Source organism: Nelusetta ayraudi, unplaced genomic scaffold, assembly GCF_046127955.1.
Source record: "Nelusetta ayraudi isolate G7.1 ecotype Tasmania unplaced genomic scaffold, CSIRO-AGI_Nayr_v1 ptg000060l, whole genome shotgun sequence".
NCBI classification, from domain to species: domain Eukaryota; kingdom Metazoa; phylum Chordata; class Actinopteri; order Tetraodontiformes; family Monacanthidae; genus Nelusetta; species Nelusetta ayraudi.
Genome location: NW_027466110.1, coordinates 3,672,942 through 3,690,437, shown reverse-complemented (window position 1 = coordinate 3,690,437; position 17,496 = coordinate 3,672,942). Strand labels below are relative to the sequence as shown.

Here is a 17,496-nt window from a genome sequence, read left to right as displayed (position 1 = left end):
AGATGGAAAAGAACAAACCTAAAAAAAAACAAAAAAAACAGCTACAAACCATTATTATAAAATACAAACCAATCATTTTAGAGCAGTTATTCAAAACACTGCATGCATCCGTCTTCAGAGTTGTTTACCCGACGACAACGTCTTGCTCTGATGGGACACAACTTGTGACGTGGTCTCCTCGGAGACGGTGAAGCCGAGACTTTTGAAAACGGTCTCAGTCTCTGACCACGTCTGGTGAAAGTTCCTGAGCAGCGTTTCTGTGGCGTCGTCATCATAGGTTGTCGTCCGCCTCGCGGCTTTCCTTTTCACTGCGTCGGCGTAGGAGAAAGGGACCTGCTGGGTCGACGTGCTCTCAGAGTGCTCAGTGACGGTCGTCATCGTTCCGTCCGTCTTGTTACCAAACCCATCGACATGTGAGAAATGCTCCGTGACGGATTTTGTCTCCGAAAACGCTGGTTTTGGCTCCGCAGGTGCAATGTCTGTCAACTTAGTGGACGGAGGGCGAGGAGTGCTTGTCCGGGGGTTTATTTTTGTCTCTTGAGAAACTTTTTGCTCTGAGTCGTCTTCCGTACCCTCAGCCATCCTTGACGCAGGCTCCTCGTGAACCTTTTCCGCCTGCCCGAGTGACGGGACTTGCTCATCCACTTCAAAAACACTCTTTATCGTTTGAATGTCAAAAGCGGGCACTTTCCCTTCCAGGAAGTCTGCGATCTCCTTGTCCGTATCTGTGCCTCCGGCACTGTTGTCAAGCCAGTCTGTGAAGGAAATGAGTTCTTTACTTGAGGACGATCTCTCCTCTGAAGACTGAAATATGTTTACAATACTGGATACGGCCGCCGTCGAAACCTCATCCTTTTCTTTGGCTGTGCTGTCTGACTCACTCTCACGCGTTTCTGGGCCGAGACGTTCAGGAATAGCGATTGGTTCCTTTCGCGTGTGGGTTTTATTCATTTCAGCCCGTTGAGCCTCTTCAAAAAAATGTCTTTTCTCTTTGAAGGTTGCAGCCGACGGCTCTGACACATCTTCGTCCTCCGCGAGGATGGGGTCATTTTCACTCTCTGACTTACTTTCTATTCCATCTGCATTCAAGCGCTCTGAAACACACGCTTGACTTATTTCTACATGCGCTGAATCTACAACAGCCTCCCCACTGAAGCTCTTTTCGGACTCCTCTCTTGCCAACGACACCCCTGAGGAGGTACCCAATAGATGAGAATCAATTCTGATTTGCCGATGGAAGGACGCAGGAAGCTCCACAATCCCGGATTTCTTTTCAGAGATTTGCTGGTGGAGCAGCAGCGGGGGCGGCGTAACCCCACGCGAAAGCTTGGCGGTGGCGTCTTTGAGGCGAGGCAGGTTCTCGGCCCGGTCAAAAGTGGGAGAGGGCGTGATCCTGGTGAGGCGTGACGGAGTGTCGCACCTTCTGGGCGGCGGCGTGGGAGGTGTGGCCGGCCTGTGCAGGAGAGTTGGCGATGGGGTGACTCTGTGAGGGGAGTCGGTTCTCCGTATGGATTCGATGGTGATAAATGTTGGCGAAGGCGAGCGCATCCTCAGCAGCGGTGAGGGGGCTCGCAGATCCAGGGTCTTACTCAGACCCAGATCTTCTCTCCGCTTCTCATGGGAGCTCTTCTTCTGCGTTTGGCTCTCAACTTTGGCAGAGCCAATGCTGATCTTGGATATTCTTGGAATTCCACCGCTGGCGAGAGATTTCTCTGAAACAACCTCACGTTCATGCTTTTCCATTGTTTCCTTATTTTCTATTTGCACAGATTCAGATTCTTCTAAATTCACAACTTTGTGAGATCGAATTTCAGAATGTTTTCGAACGGTCTCCACAACAGACACCTGTGCTTCATGTTTCTCCTCCAGACTTACGATTGCGTTCTTACCCATACTGCGGGTTGTCTTTTCAGGCTGAGGATGAGTCAGTTCGAAAACTTCCGGTGCCTCAAGGATATTACCGGTAGATTTTAATTCTCTGACATCTTGCCTGTGAGACTCCTCTTCTGTCCTTGTTACGGACTGCAACGTTTCATTTTGCCCTGAGCCGCCTGTCACTGTAATTGGAACGATCCTTTCTTCTAGTGTTTTCTGTTCACCCTGCTGATAATCTGTCACTCCTTTCTCCTTCTGAGATCCCATCACATGTTTTTCAACCACTTCCTGCTGTGGGGAGGTGTGATCTCCCTCAATAATGACCTCTTTGTGGGTCTGAACATGCTCTTCTTTTAAACTTTTGTGATTTTGGCCAACTGCCGTTGTTCCCCGAGTTGGGCTCTCTGTCTTTGACTCTGTTGAGGAATCTTTACCTTGAGCTGTCTGTGTGCCCCCTTTTGACTTTTTGGACCTTTTTTTCTTCTTTGATGGTGCTGATGTTTCTGGTGGGCTGTCAACAATGCCAGCAATAGCGGCAGGCATACAGGGAAAGTCAGCGCTCTCCATCTCCTGCACCAACTCAGACTTGACCTCCTTGGATTTACTGATCACCATCACCTCAGCAGACTCCTTCACTTCCTTCACTTCCACTTTGACATCCTGTGTGACAATCTGTTTTTCACTTTCAGCAGACACCTTCATCTCTACCTGCTTTTCCTGCTTATTATTGCTCTTTTTCCCCTTATGATTGGTTTTGGCTGTTTTTCCGTTCCTGTTTGCAGATGCCTTCTCTGCTTGCATATGCTGATCGGGGACGCTGCTCTTACTGGTGGCAGCAGAATGATCAGTGGCTCTGCAGTTGGCCTGCTGTTCTGGTTTTGGCTCTTTTGTGATTTTGTCTGAAGTCACTGTTGGAGGGGTTTGATCGGAGGGGATATTTTCTGACTTTACCACTGGTTTCACTTTTTTCTCAGCGGCGGCAACAGGTTCATCTTCACCCATCTTGACAGGAATTTTCTCAGCACGCATTTCATCTTCTCTTTTATCCTCATATTTACTAGAGGCCTTTATTTTTGAATGCTTTTTCTTTCTCTCTTCTGCTTTTGCCGTGTCTGTTGCTGAGTTTTGGACATTTTCAGCGGTCACAGACTGTGCAACCTGCTGCTGCGAGGAAACTGATACAGTTTTTTGTGTTGTGCTGTGTATCTGCTGCCTAACAGCTGACACAGAGGAGGTCTGCTGGATGGACACAATCTTCGAAGTCTCATTAGAGACAATTTGCTGCTTGGCAGAAGACATCATGGTGGAGCCTGTGACGATTTTCTCCTGACTCGCACTGACATTGCTTGCGGCGACGGTGACATTCTGAGATGAGTCACATGATCTGAAGTCTGAGTGAACATTCGCCACCTTCTTTTCAGCTGTCATCACACCAATAGCGTTGTTTCCATCTGTGGCGGTGAGCGACTCGAGAGCAGCAGTGACGTAATCGTGGACCAGAGTGGGAGTCGGGGTGGCCGGTGGCGTGTTGGCCTCCTTCAATTTGCGGTACTTTTCTTCTGCTTTTATTAAAGGAGTATTGAATTTACTACTCGGGCCTCTCGCTGGAGGTGTTGGGGATGGTGGGGGTGTGAACCTCACCGGAGTATAAACTTTCCTCTGTGGCTGTGGTGATTCAGGTGGTGGAGGGAATTCACACAAAACAGTCTTGGAAGCTGTTTTGGTTTGTTTTTGGCTAACTTCAACCTTTCGCTCTGACACAACTTCCACCTTTTGTTTTGTTTGGCTGAGCTCAACGTGAGGCTCCAGCTTTGGCACCGGGTGCAAAGCAGGGCCCTTAATCTTTTTCACCGTCATCTTTTTGGCTTTCGCTGGGGAAGGATGCGCCGCCTGCGTTGGCATGACCTCCAGCTCTTGCTGTGAAGGAGGTGGTGGCAGGAAGTCCTGCTCACCAAAGACTGGTGCTGGCGGTGGGGGAGGAGGAAGGTGATCAATTTCAGAATCCAGGCTTGACGGAGGAGGAGGGGGAGGAAGAGGAGGAAGAAGGTCAATGTCCTCCACTGGTGGAGGAGGAGGCGGGAGGGGCAGATCCGGCTCCGATTGAGTGGGTTTAAGGTTGTAAACATCAGTTTGTACTTTGGTTTTGCTGACTTTAATCATTCCCTTTGCACTCGATTTGAGATTACGAAACTCTGTCTTCAGTGTTTTAATCCCGTGGTTCTGTGTGATTGTTTTATGCTCTAGAACGGTTGTTGCCTCCTGGGCCGAGCGCTCAACAGAGCTTGACTTTGTTCTCACCGTTTCGGTCTCATTAGAGCTGGAGACACTTTTATTCGACGCCTCAACCACTGATGCTGTTTTAATCTTCTCGACGTTCCTCTGTGCGTCAGTGAGGTGTTTAACAGGAGGGTTCTGTTTGACTTTCATTCGTCTGTAAGCCCTTAGTTTGACTTTTGGGGTTTCACGCTGCGCTGTTTCCAGCAAAGACTTTATGGTGCCTTTGACGTCACCTTTGATGACCTCTTCTTTCTCCAACTGGATCTGCTCCTGTGTATCATACAGTGATTTGATTGACATCTTCACATCACCCTTCAGCTCTTCTTCTAGACTGGGTCTCCTCTGCAGTTTCGGCGATGATGGAGCCTCCATTAAGAGCTGAATGGTTCCCCTAACGTCTCCCTGAGCCTCCGCTCCCGACTGAGAAATCCTCCTCTCGCTGGAGCCCTCTCGCAGACTTTGCATTGCAACACGAATGTCACCCTTCACAATTTCCTCTTTTTCAACTTCCCTCACCACCTGCTTTGCTAGCTCCAGACATTTTACTGTGGCCTTCACATCCCCAGGAACCAAATCCTCTACTACAGCTTCAGATATTGACGTTGACGACTTCTCCAGGGATTTCATGGCCCCTTTTATATTTCCCGGTATGATATCAGGCTTCTCAATCTCCTTGTAATGCTTCTGTGCCCTCTCGAGGCAGCGCAGAGCTTTGGGTATATTTCCTTTGACCACTTCCTCCTTCTCGACAACAACTGTGTGATTGGCCAATTCAGTCAGTGAGTTCAAAGCAGCCCTCAAATCACCTTTGACGATCTCCTCTTTCTGAAGTCCATCCAGCGAGAAGGTTGGTTCAGACATGAAAACTTTAACCGTGTTGTGAACGTCGCCGGGTATCACGTCCTCCACTGTGCGGCCAATTTCTGATTGATTACAACCAAGGACACGTTTTGTGGCCTTTATATCACCCCCAACGATTTTTTCTTTCTCTGCTGTGTGTTGTGCAGCCTCATCAGGTTCTAAGTGGAGCTGTTTGAGGTAGTCAAGGGAGCCAGATTCGATGCACGTGGAGTAAAAGTTCACGTTTCCTTTCTCAGTGACATCCACTTGTATCTTAGCCACCTGATCAGACTTGCTTGACAGTTTTTGGAGAGCAGCTTTTATGTCACCTCTTACGATTTCCCCTTTTTCAACATTAACATTTTCCTCTTGATTGAGAAGAGAATAAATTGTCATCTGCACATCTCCTTTCTCGTCCTCCTGGATGAGTATTCCATGTCGGGCTAACTGGTCCTTGCTGAAGAGGTTGTTTAGGGCTTCCTGAATGTCGCCTCGCACTACTGCCTCCCTTTCAACGCTGCTGCCTTTCTCTTGGTTGAACAGCTGCTGCACTGTGGAGCTGATATTACCCTTCTCCTCTGAGTCTACCACGATACACTGCTTCTCTCTCTCCTCAGTGTTCAAGAGGTTCATCATTATTGTCTGCAGATCCCCCCTGATGACTTCCTCACGCTGAATCTCAGGAGCCTGCTTATTCATTAGCTGGTACTTTGCCATCCTAATGTCGCCAATTTCATCGCTTTCGATGAGTATGCCTTTGGACCTCACCATCTGCTGACTGTAAAGCTCCTCCAGAGTTTCCTTGACACTTTTCCCCATGACTTCAGTCCGCTCTGTTTTTGTCTCGTTAAAGTTGTCGAACGGCGTCGTCTCGAAGAGCCACGTTGTCGTCTTGACATCTGCGGAGGAGACCTCCTCCTCTGCTGTGGTCCGACGATCTACGTCTTCATCAACCTCCTTGATGTGGTCGAGAGGGTTTTTCTCAAACAGCCACACCGAGTGTTTGACATCCCCCTTTGCAATCTCCTCCTCTTTAACCGTCTCAATGAGATTCTCAGAGCTCATGCTCCTTATTTTGTCAATAGACTGGGTTTCAAATCTCCACTTTGCACTTCTCACGTCACCTTTTTGTATTTCACTCACGTTCACCGTTCTGACAGACTCCTGTGACAGGGCGTCTGTCTCGAAGCGGTCTTTGTTTATCCTCACATTGCCCCCTTGAATGTCACCCACCGTTCTTATTATGGCCTTCTTTTCTTCAGCGATCCTGTCGAGGGGCTGTGTCTCAAATTTCCACTTGGCAGAGGTGACATCTCCTTTCTGCACATCCTGTTGTGTGACAGATCTAATAATGTGGACCTCATCTGTGTCCTTGATAGTGTCGAGTGGCTTAGTTTCGAACAACCACCGAGTTCCGACAACGTCTCCCCGTGTTACTTCTTCGCTTGTGACTGTAGTGACTTCGTGGTACAGGCCGGCTTTGTCCTGGATCGCATAGAGGGGTTGATTTTCAAACATCATGGTGTAATTTCCCACGTCGCCCTTCTCATCTTCCTCTCTGATAATTTTTTGCATTTTCCTCAGTTCTTCCTCACTGGAATCCTCCTTAATTGTATCTAGAGAGCAGGTTTCAAAAATAAAACGACCTTTGTTGACATCTCCTCCTTGTACGTCATTCACTGTACGGCCGCTCATAATTTCCTCACTGCTGTCACGTATCATGTCGATGGTTTGGTTTTCAAAAAGCCACTTGCAATTCCCTACATTTCCTTTTTGCAGCTCCTCAATCCTGACTCTTTTTAGCTTTTGCATCTCTTCCTCTGATGTCGAGGTCATGATATCGCATGTTTGGTTTTCAAAAATGTATTTCATCCTCGACACGTCTCCAGACGCAATGTCTATCTCGGTGACACACTTGAAAGAGCCTTCCTCCTCTCCTGTGAGGTCCTCCAGCTTCTCCGTCTCAAACAGGAAACAAGCTGTCTTCACATCTTTACCTCTGATCTCCTCTTCATTCACCGTGCACGCTTTCAGGACAGTCTCCGTCTCATTGCGGATGGCATCAAGGGCCTGAGTCTCGAAAAGCCACGTGCACGTTTTGACATCTCCCTTTTGCATTTCCGTGCCGTCGTTTTTACCGTCTGCCTCCACTTTCTCATACAAGACATCCATCGGTTTAGTCTCAAACAGCCACTTGCAGGTTTTCACGTCACCTTTGACGATCTCTATGTTTGTGCTGGTGCCCACAACTTCCTCGTCTTCGATGTTGCTGAAGTATTTGATTCCATCGAGAGGCTGCGTTTCAAACAACCACTTTGCAGTTTTGACATCTCCCGACTCTATCTCCTGCTTGGATATGCCTTTGATGATCTGATATCTCTCTATGCTCTCATTAAACTGGTCTACTGGCCGTGTTTCAAACATCCACTTGCATGTCGTCACATCTCCTTTCACAACCTCTTCACGACGCACCGTTTTCACTTCGTGCAAGTGACCAAGTTGGTCTTGCATAGCGTACAGCTGACTGGACTCAAAAAGGTCTTTGTTTGATTTTACAGAGCCAGACGTGACGCCCTCTATGAGAATCCTATGGGATTCATCATTCCTGTTTAACTCTGAGCTTTCAAAGAGATGCTTGAAGTTTTGGACATCCACTTTATCAATTTCCTCTTGGTCAATGGTTCTAATGACACTCTTTTTTTCCTCACTAATCTGCTCAAGAGGCTGGCTCTCAAAACGCCATTTCTGGTGTCTGACATCACCTTTCTCCTCATCAAGAGCCACAGTTTTCTTCAGTTTGCCCACCTCTGCGAGCTCCTTTAGCTCCTCAGCTGGACTTGTTTCAAAATAGTGTCTGGCTGACCTCACGTTACCTGCAATAATTTGCTCTCTGCTCGCTGGCAGACTGTTTGAATCGTCTTTCAGTGTGTCCATTGGCTGAGTCTCAAACACCCAGCAGTTCTTGCGGACGTCGGCCCTGCAGCTGGTGCCGTCCTCCTGCGTGAGGTCCTCCTCCACGTTCACGGTGCGAGTGACCTCCTTCTTCTCCTCTCTTATGTGCTCCAGGGGTTGACTCTCAAAGCGCCACCTCTGGTGTCTCACGTCACCTTTTGTTTCTCCATTCACTGCAGCCTTTAGAAGCTTTCCGACCTCAGCATTTGCCTTCCTCTCTGTGCGGGGGCTGCTCTCAAAAAAGTTCCTTGCAGATCTGACGTTGCCCCCGATGATATCCTCAATTGTCTGGGGCCTTGCGTTGGCATCATCTTTGAGCGAATCCATTGGCTGGGTTTCAAACACAAGGCAGTGCTTGCGCACGTCGGCTCCCACGACCTCTTGATTTTCCAGCTTTGAATTCCCCCACTCGCTGGGAGAATTCAACGTCTTTATCTCAAACAACCACCTTCCCCAGTCGCCCTTGTTGCTGTCCTCCATGGAGAGGCTGCACACGAGTTTTAAAGGAGTTGCCTCTCCATTTGTCAGGTCTAGGGGTTGCGTGTCAAAAAGCCAACGCGAGGCAATTGAGTGCTCCAATTCCGACTCGATTTTGCGCACCGATTTGATCTCCAGCATTTGGCTGGACTGGCCCATGATAATGCATTTAAACTGTGTGTCGAAGGTGCTCGTGATAGTTTTCACCTCCTCATTGATTTCCTCCAACACAGACCTCAAAATCAGTAGGTGGCTCTCGTCGATGGTTTCCGTGTGGCCAAGACTTTCCATGTGCTTGTTGTCTATCATGTAAATGGTGGCATTCCCATCTTCCTCTGTGAACACAATCTCTTTGGTCAGATCCTCCTCCTTGTGGATTCTGTTCAAAGTGTCCATCGCCTGCGTCTCAAACAGCCACGCTGCGGCTCGCACGTCCCCTTTGTCGAGTTTGTTGAACTTGTTTTTGTATTCTGTAGAGTTGACGTGTGTGCTGAGCTTGTCCATCGGCTTGGTCTCAAACATCCAGGCGGTTCGCTTGACATCCTTCCCCAGGATCATCTCCTGCTGGCTTATTCGGTTGTTCTCCTCGTCCTCGCCGTCGGCTACGTCTTGGATGATGTCCAGTGGCTTGTTCTCAAACATCCAGCGCATCGTCTGCACGTCGCCGGGGAGGATCTCCTCCCACTCCACGCCTTCCTCGTCATTGACGTCGTCTGGGCTGTCGTCCTCGTAAGGGTGCTCGCAGCTGTCTACGTGATTGTTCTCCACCTCGTCGTTGTCGCTGTCCTGCTCAATTTGCTTGAGAACCTTGGGGTTTATGTGCTTGTAAAGACGCTTCAGCTCATTGGTCCTCCTCTGCTTGAGGTAGGCCTCCCTGCTGACTGGGATTGTGGGAGCGTTTACTGCTTCCGGAGGCTCGACCGGTGCATCAAGGAACGGTGGGACATCTTCACTGTCCAACGGCATTTGGAGTAAGTCCGGTGGTGGCGGTGGAAGGTCATCCAAGTCTTCGGGCGGCGGTGGCGGAAAGTCCTCGTAATCCATTCCGACCGACAGAGTGTCTTCCTCTGCTTCAGTGGCGGTGGTGTCACATGCCTCACTAGTCACTGTCTTGCTCTGTGTCACGTGAGAGGACCACCTAGATCGATTGATGTCGCGTTCAATCTTTTGAGAGAACAAAAAATGTTTGGGGTAAATGAATGTCAGTCACAGTACTATGCAGGGTTTGTTTTTGTTTCCCTTTCTTGAAGCTCTCATAAATGCATTTAAGTCATTAATATTTTACTCTTGCTGAGTTTATGGAGCTCTGCCAAGAGGGTGCTTATCATTGTTTGGTTTTAATATTGTAGTTTTTTATTACCACATTCATCTTTCACTGTATGACCGTGATTACTTGCAAGTTCTAAGGTGGAAGCAGGTACATTTTGCTTTAATCCCTCTGTTCACCATTTATCATACGCAGCTGCAACACATAGTTTGTTGATTATTCTCTAGTGCAGTTCCAAAAACTACTTACTGACATTATTGGATGGCATTCTACATTCTTTGGAAAGGGAATCTGACCTTCACTGAGTGTTACACTCTGAACTGTTGCCAGATGTATTACTTATTACGACACTGAGAGTTGGATTTCTGTTTTCTTTTTGTTTTTACATCATACCATCTCTGGTACAGCCAGTAGTTCAGTTCAAAGTACAAGTTTCCTATACATGACTGTCTCAATGCGTTTTGAATGTATGTCATTCGCCCGAAAAACACATCTACTTACCTTGATGGGTTTGTGCTGAGCAGCCTCCTCTATCGTTCTCTCAAAGTGAGCCCTCAGTTCTTTGGTGGTGTATCTGGGGAAATCCTCCTCTGAAAGTCAGCACAGACACAAAACGTAACGGCAGGCCCTCGATTTTAAGTCTTGTTCCGAGAGGAAAGGCGATTACCGGAGGAAAAATGATCTCACCTGTTTCATTCTGATGGTTTTCCAGGCTTGACTCTAAGTTACTGTTGCTGTGTGACACCTGAGTTGAATGGAAAACAGGCAAAATTAAAAAAAAAAAAAACTACATTGATCAAAAAACACTACAGAAAAAGATCACTGTTGCTGTCATCACATCTGCAGTGCCGCAAATCTTATCCTAATCAACACTCTTGAGTAATTCTTGTGTCATCCTAAATTGACGGTAAAACATCCAATACACAAATCTATTTGATTGCAATCAGTTGCAGTTTTTGCTCCACACAGCAACCAAAATGCTGAACTCATTAGCACATCCTCATTTTACCGCCTCTAAGAGCTCAGTAGGGGGAAGAAATTGAAAAAAAAAAAAAAAAAATCTGTTTTTACCATTGTTTCTTGGTTGAAATGCAACTCTTGACTGCTGGGGACCACCTGCCTGCTGCTGCTGCTGCTGCTGCTGCTCGACACTATCACCTCCGAGCTCGACACTTCCTGTGAAGATGAGGAGTGTGAAATATGTGCGCACGTCACACAGACGCGCACAGCCAGGCATAAAATTCTCCTCCAAAGGCCCACGGTTAAAGCAACAGATGTGGACATGTCTCACTGCAAATTTGCCCCACCAGCCAAAGCTTAATAGCACACAACTGAATAGCATGCAGAGAAACTGCCAGGCCAGATTGCTCATTGTAGTAGGAAATGAATAATCACAGATGGAGACGAGATTACAGTGAAGCTGTCAAGCTGTGCACTCGCGCTGCAGCACGGCCAAATTAAAAAGAGGCAATCTATTGCTTTGTTTAGGTCCCTTGAACCCGTCACAGACATAATCTGGCCATTCTGAATGAAACACGGAGGAAGCTGATACGCAGAACCTATCGCACATATTTGTAAAACACAAATAAACTTGCAAATCTCAAAGGCAGCATGTCCGCTTTGGTGAGTTTGTTGTCTGCCCTCATGCGTACCTGCACGGTTCTCTGCTGGAAATGGAACTGGGCTGCGCTGTGCGAGTGTGTCGTTTCTTGAGTCTCAAATTGTTTCCTCAGGCTGGCAAATCCCCCCGGCAGGGAACAGACCTCCGACTCCTCCATGACCTAATGAGGCAGGAAAATATCATTAGCCGTCTCCACTTCTGCATGACCTGAAATCAAAGTGACTCTCGGGGCGAGCAATTCTCTTCTCACGATTCGTCCACTTGCACATGGCCGTCGCGCACACCACACGCTTAATGTCAGGGCCACTAAGGCAAGCCGACAAAATTCAAAACTTCACATTACCAAAGTTTTGCGGCTGTAGCCGGTCAATCAACTTAGCAGGAAAATCATTGCTTTTTTTTTCTTCTTTTTTTTGGCTGCTTCACTTCTTGGAACGTCTGACGAGTACATATGCAGTATGACAGAATCAACCCTTTGTGAGCAGCATTGGGTTGTGACACCTCTCCAATGTCACTGACAACTCGCCCAAGTCATGGTTAAATTCCTCTCTCCGTTGTTTAAATCCCCATCTGAATGTGTAGAAGGTCCAACAAAGTCAGTGGGAATTTTAATGGGAGGAGAAGCAAGTGTTTTGTTATTTGTTTTGTTTTTTATCTGGAGGCTGTAAACAGAGGATTATATAAATTGTTTATGAGATTATTTTGGACCTGGAGACTCTGGAGTCCAGGATGACAAAAATAAACATGAAGATGGTAACAATATGGGGCCTTGAATGGTCCTCGGTCCACCCTGTGCAGGGAGTCTCAGGTTTCGCATGGCTTCATGCACACACATGTACCATGCAGCAACTTGCTGACTCCCTCCTCAGTGGAAAATACTGCATGACGGCACCAACAATAATAGTCAGTCCAGCTTCTGTGTAACCTCAGATGCCCTGCAGACGCTTCAGCGCGTGCACAAAGAATTCAAGCAGACCAGGTTAAGAGTTAAAAGTCATCTCGTGTTGTTCCAAAAAAATAAAATAAAGCAAAAACACATATAGTATTTTCAGAGCAGGCAACTCTGTCCGTAGCTACATCATGCAGCAGGGAACAATGCATGCCCATGCACACAATGTGGTACCCCGCTGGGAAAGGTGTCTGCCTGCTTGGATACAGCTGCCTGGTACATGGCCTCACAGTTGGTCAGTGGGACGGCCTCTGAGTCCACAGAGTCAATCCGGTTACTCTGGTTTAAAGCTCTTTCGGGAAGTCCTGCCCTGGTTCAAACCTGCACTGCCGGCAGCTATGGCAAACACAAAGCGGGGGGAAAGATAAGTGTGAAAAATACTGTGTGTGTGTGTGTGTGTGTGTGTGTGTGTGTGTGCCAGAGAAATAAATAAATAAATAAAAACAGCAGAGGCACCTCTAACAAGTCGCATCTCTTTGTTTTACGGCGGCTGTTTCCCTTTATTGTGTGTCTGTGTGTGTCACCTAGCAGCCATATCCTTTGCTGCTATCCAATAAATCCAATATCCACAGCCATAATTCTTTATTTGCATATAACTCGCGGACAAATGCGGCACTCTGATTTGTTAAAACTTTTGGATAAGGCATTTGTTGTTCTCAGTAATGCATCTGCAAACACTAATCAAACTTTCTGTCTCTCTGAATTTCCAACTTTCCCATGACTCGACCGCGCCTCCAGCGTCGCCTGGACTGATGGCATCGTCTGAGGCCATTTCCTGTTCTAACGGTATCTTCGGATGCTCCATGAAACAAATCAGCCCCTGGGATCACATTGTTTTTAGGGGAGCCTATTTTGTGCCATAAAATTTATTGCGGCAGTACATTTTTTTGCAGCCGCACTTAGAGTTGAGGAGATTTTCAAGGAAGGGACTTTAGTCGTCTTGTGATTTATCATTTACTAACTGTGAATAACACTAACACTAACCCCTTTGTGGGAGTTCTGAACTAAGCAGAGGTGCAGCAGCAGTGGTTGAACAACAGTCAGAATAAACACTTCCAAACCAACATCCGCATACCTCATTTCCTCCCAGTTGTTAACACACTATTTCTGTCAGTGGGCATTTACACCTTGGTTATTGGTGACGTAAATATACTGATGTAATATATAGGACAGATACAAACACAAAGAAGCGTCATGAGAATGTTACCGGCACGCCACCATACAACGGTTTTCTCATTTTTTCCACACGTTGGCCTCGTTTGCTTTGATAATTTCTACATATCAGGTCAAAATTCAGACTTGGAGTCTGTGACGGTAGGCCGCAACACTATGAGAGGAAAGGACAGGTCGGTTCACTGCGTCATCATATGCAAAGCAATGGAAGTCTTACTAACTAACTAAACACTAACTGCAAGCTCTATAATATACGTATAGCCAAGACAATTTAGCGCAGCTTCATATTCCAGTTAAGGACTTTGAGGTTTTCACTCGGAGACTGAAACTTATTATGGCAGCGCCTAAATTGTGCAGCCAAACCCTGTCGACAGTCTGAGTCTATATTTCCCGACACCACTGGTTCGGCCGGGGGCTCAAATGACAAGAAAGTGAAGTAACGTGGGCGCCGTGCACTTGTAAAAATAAATGGAGCCTGTTTTAGACTTGACCAACAAGGTTCGTGTTTCTGCGTGGAATACGTAGGAAAGTCAAGCTGAGCTGCCTGTCGCAGCCCAAAAACTTTAGATCGGCCTGAGCTGACGACGTCCTATTGGCTTGAAAGTAGCCCTTCCAGTTAAAACGGCAAACCTGGTGATAGAAAGGTAGCGCAGCCTGGTACCTGAGGTGCTAGCCATGGTGCTAGTTCTGGAATCAGTCTAATCTCTCCTCCCGTTTAATAATCCAGACTTAATTCGCAGCTCTCCTGCAGGCGCAACAGGAAGGTTTCGAGATTTTTTTTTTTCTTTGTTGTGCTTCGTAGATATCAATATCATGTCAATTTTTGTTGTTGTTGTTGTTGTTGTTTAAATTATACTAGCGAGAAAAGACAAAACTTAAATTGAAGAAAAAGCAACACCTTGACAACCGTCATCACCTACCAGTAAAAAGATGATGAGAAAAATAAATACTACTAATAAAAATGCTCAGCAGGTACAAATCCCACAAAAAGAGGCAGATGCAGCCGCAGCCTGCAGGCTCCCTCCGAGCCCCAGCAAATCCCAGCGCAGCCGTGGAGACCAGCTCCAGTACTATGTGTTCCTCTCTGTCCAGTGAGCAGACGGCAACAGCTGATTTTTATTTTAGATTCTCCGCCCACTTGCAAAAGATGGACCTGGCTGGATTTTCCTCCCCTCACCCCTCCCCCGCCAAGGAAATCCATAAGGAAGCACTTCCTGTGAACGCTGCGTGCGGCCTTCTCACCCACTGATAAATCAGGACGCCCCGGTTTCATCATCGCCGCTGCCGTCACCCCTGTGTGCTAAATTCTACAGCTGCAGCTGTTGCCGCCCGTCCGCAATGGACAACAAACTGCATCCGCACGCCGAGCCGCACACAGTGGATGACAGGCAGGTGCAAAAGTCATGTGACAGTCAGCGGTGGCCGAGCGTCTTGTCCGTGAGCTGTGTTTTCGCCGCAGCTTGGAATTTTGGGCCGGTGATGCGGTGGAATTTGGTCAGGGGGTCGTAAATACGACTGGAGACACGTTGCGGCGACGAGCAGCTGATCTCGTTTAGCCCAGATGCAGACCGTGGCGCCAGGGTGGCTCCGGCCTGTCATGAAGCTGGCTCACTGCTCGACTGACTGACACGCAGGAATCTCTGAGATCCACCTTCTCCAAAGAGATCGTTTTGGGATTCTTCCCTCCGAAGAAGCGGAGAGAGGGGGACATTAAAGGCCCTGCTGTGCATCATTTGATCTCTTAGTATGGAATGGATTTTTTTTTTATTTTAAAGAAAGTGTTTTTAGCTTGGGCGACACGGTGGCGCAGTGGTTAGCGCTGCCGCCTCACAGCAAGAAGGTCGTGGGTTCAATTCCGGGCCTGGTACCTTTCTGTGTGGAGTTTGCATGTTCTCCCTGTGTCTGCGTGGGTTCTCTCTGGGTTCTCCAGCTTCCTATTAATTCTAACATTGGTGGCGATATGTTCTCCTACTATTAGATGCTGCTAAATCGTACACATTGGGCCTTGAAAAGTCATCTTTGGTTTTAATACTGCTGTGTAGAGAAGCAAAGTCTGAACAAAGCTCAGAAAGATGCATTACTATTATTATTAGATGGAAGGAAAAAAAAAATCTGCATCTTTCAAGGTCTCATGTTCTTTTCATTTTGACCCCCGAGTCTTCTTCTGTGATCCAGCCCAGCAATGACAGTGAAAGGCAAGATGTTTTATTCACTTCCTCATCCGCGCACACACAGAAGGGAGAGCAAAGGGCAGATGAAAAAAAAAGGATTTTCTCCCACATAGAAGTCTATTAAAAATGTTCTAAAAACATCAGTACCACTGCAGATCTTACTGACAATGAACAGATATTTTTTTTGTTCTACTATACAAGTGTAGTGTATCTGTAATACAATGTGATCGCTACCACTGCCCTTGGCAATTCACAATTGAAAAGGAGGAGGTTTAAAACAAACTAGCAGGCAAAAGAAAACAAACCAACAAGCGGAGAAAAGCTTGAAAAAAAGAAAAAATCTTGAGGCCACAAATGCCGTCGCACAAATAGACAGGCGCCACTCTCAAAGTCCACATTGTTGCCTCCAACTCCTACTTCTGCAGCAACGCACGACCATGGCTGGGAATCACATTCCAGCCACTGATCGATGCGGTCTTACAGTCTATCTCCCGCTCAGCGCCGGGGAAGGAAAAAAAAAAAAAGATATTGCCGTAATTAAAATAAGCATCATTGCAAAGCTTGGGGACATCGGCCGAGACGTGAGCGCAAACATTATCATGAATAACAAAGAATGAATAATTTAAAAATAATTAAATAAAAATAGAGACGGGCCTGGTGGGTACACTGCTCTTTGTGGGTTTTTTTTGTGTTTTTTTTTTTCATTAACTTTCTTCACGGTGCCCTTGAGCAAGGCAGCAAACCCCTCGGCTGGCCCCTACTTGAGACGCAGCTTGCAGCCTGGCGGGGGAAACGTGGACGTGCGACGCCGGCGCTCGCTGCAAGCCACGCCCCCCTCCTCCCCAATCCCGGTAAATATCTGTGAGCTCTTTGTCACGACGCCTAATTAAACAAGCGAGCGAAGCCCAGAGGGGGGGCCTCGAAGATGTTTACATTAGCGCGTTTAATTAGATTGGAGCGCGAGTGTTGGATGGTGCCACTCCACATATAGCTGACGGACGCTGGATTCAAATGTGCCTTTTTGTGTTCGGCAACAACAGGCGGAACTCAGACGGCGGCCGCGTTAATCCAGCAGGAATTTTAGTATCGATATTCATGTCGGCCATATTTTCCATCGCAAGGATTTATTTACGGCCTCATTTCACTCACTTACGATCCTCCCATTGGCTTGCGATTCATATTTCAAGTTTGGTCGGCGCTGGAATAAAAATGCAAAACGCACGGCTGCGTAGTTTTGCAAAGTGGCCCTCGTCATCTAAATAAATAATGCTCATATCCCGGCTGCCTTTGTTTGCCGAAACACCCCATCACTTAATCTGCGAGAACCGCAGATTGCAATTCCTCTGCAACTCTCCGGCTGCCTCCCGCTGCTCGGCTCACCGCAGACGCTTCAGGTGGTTTCATAAGAGCTGCATCCAAAATCGGCTGCAAATGCCCGAGTCTAAATATTCCACCGTTTTTTTCAACTGTAGAAATGCAATCAATAGTGTGTGTGTGCGTCTGTGTTTTATTTTGTCCTCCTTTCCTAAATGCTGATCCTCTCCTCGGTGGCGGCGTGCTGCAGCTCACATAAGAGAGCACTAAATGCAGACCACAGACAGACTGAACCACGGGGTGCATGACAATGAGGCGCAACTCTGCCAGATGCCACAGACTGGCGAGGCAGCAGATCAGGAAAAGAAAAAAAAAATCTCAGTGTGACACACACCGAAGAAGTCACTTGGTTTTTTTGTTTTTTGTTTTTAATGAGCTGTTGGTCCTTCACTGAACACACACACACACACACACACACACACACACACACACACACACACACACAGGAAACAGCACACAGCTCAAACCAAACAGTTTATGTGGAGAGATATGAAATGATAATTATGCAATGAGAAATGCT

The 17,496-nt window shown here is 47.2% G+C and overlaps 1 protein-coding gene across 2 annotated transcripts in view; it reads right to left on the bottom strand.

Annotated features, from left to right (window-relative positions):
• xirp2b (xin actin binding repeat containing 2b) overlaps positions 1-17,496 on the bottom strand; it is a 29,751-nt gene that overhangs the window by 1,983 nt on the left and 10,272 nt on the right. Inside the window, exons 1-7 of one of the 2 annotated variants that reach the window (XM_076040005.1) lie at positions 14,352-14,496; positions 12,433-12,594; positions 11,341-11,469; positions 10,760-10,864; positions 10,376-10,433; positions 10,190-10,278; positions 129-9,585 (exon numbers count right to left, since the gene is read on the bottom strand). In XM_076040005.1, the coding sequence (XP_075896120.1) occupies positions 129-9,585; positions 10,190-10,278; positions 10,376-10,433; positions 10,760-10,864; positions 11,341-11,469; positions 12,433-12,480 (9,886 nt within the window). In that variant the 5' untranslated portion in view covers positions 12,481-12,594; positions 14,352-14,496. Of the gene's footprint in view, positions 1-128; positions 9,586-10,189; positions 10,279-10,375; positions 10,434-10,759; positions 10,865-11,340; positions 11,470-12,432; positions 12,595-14,351; positions 14,497-17,496 lie in introns of those variants that run through there. The other variant, XM_076040006.1, reaches the window with a different exon arrangement.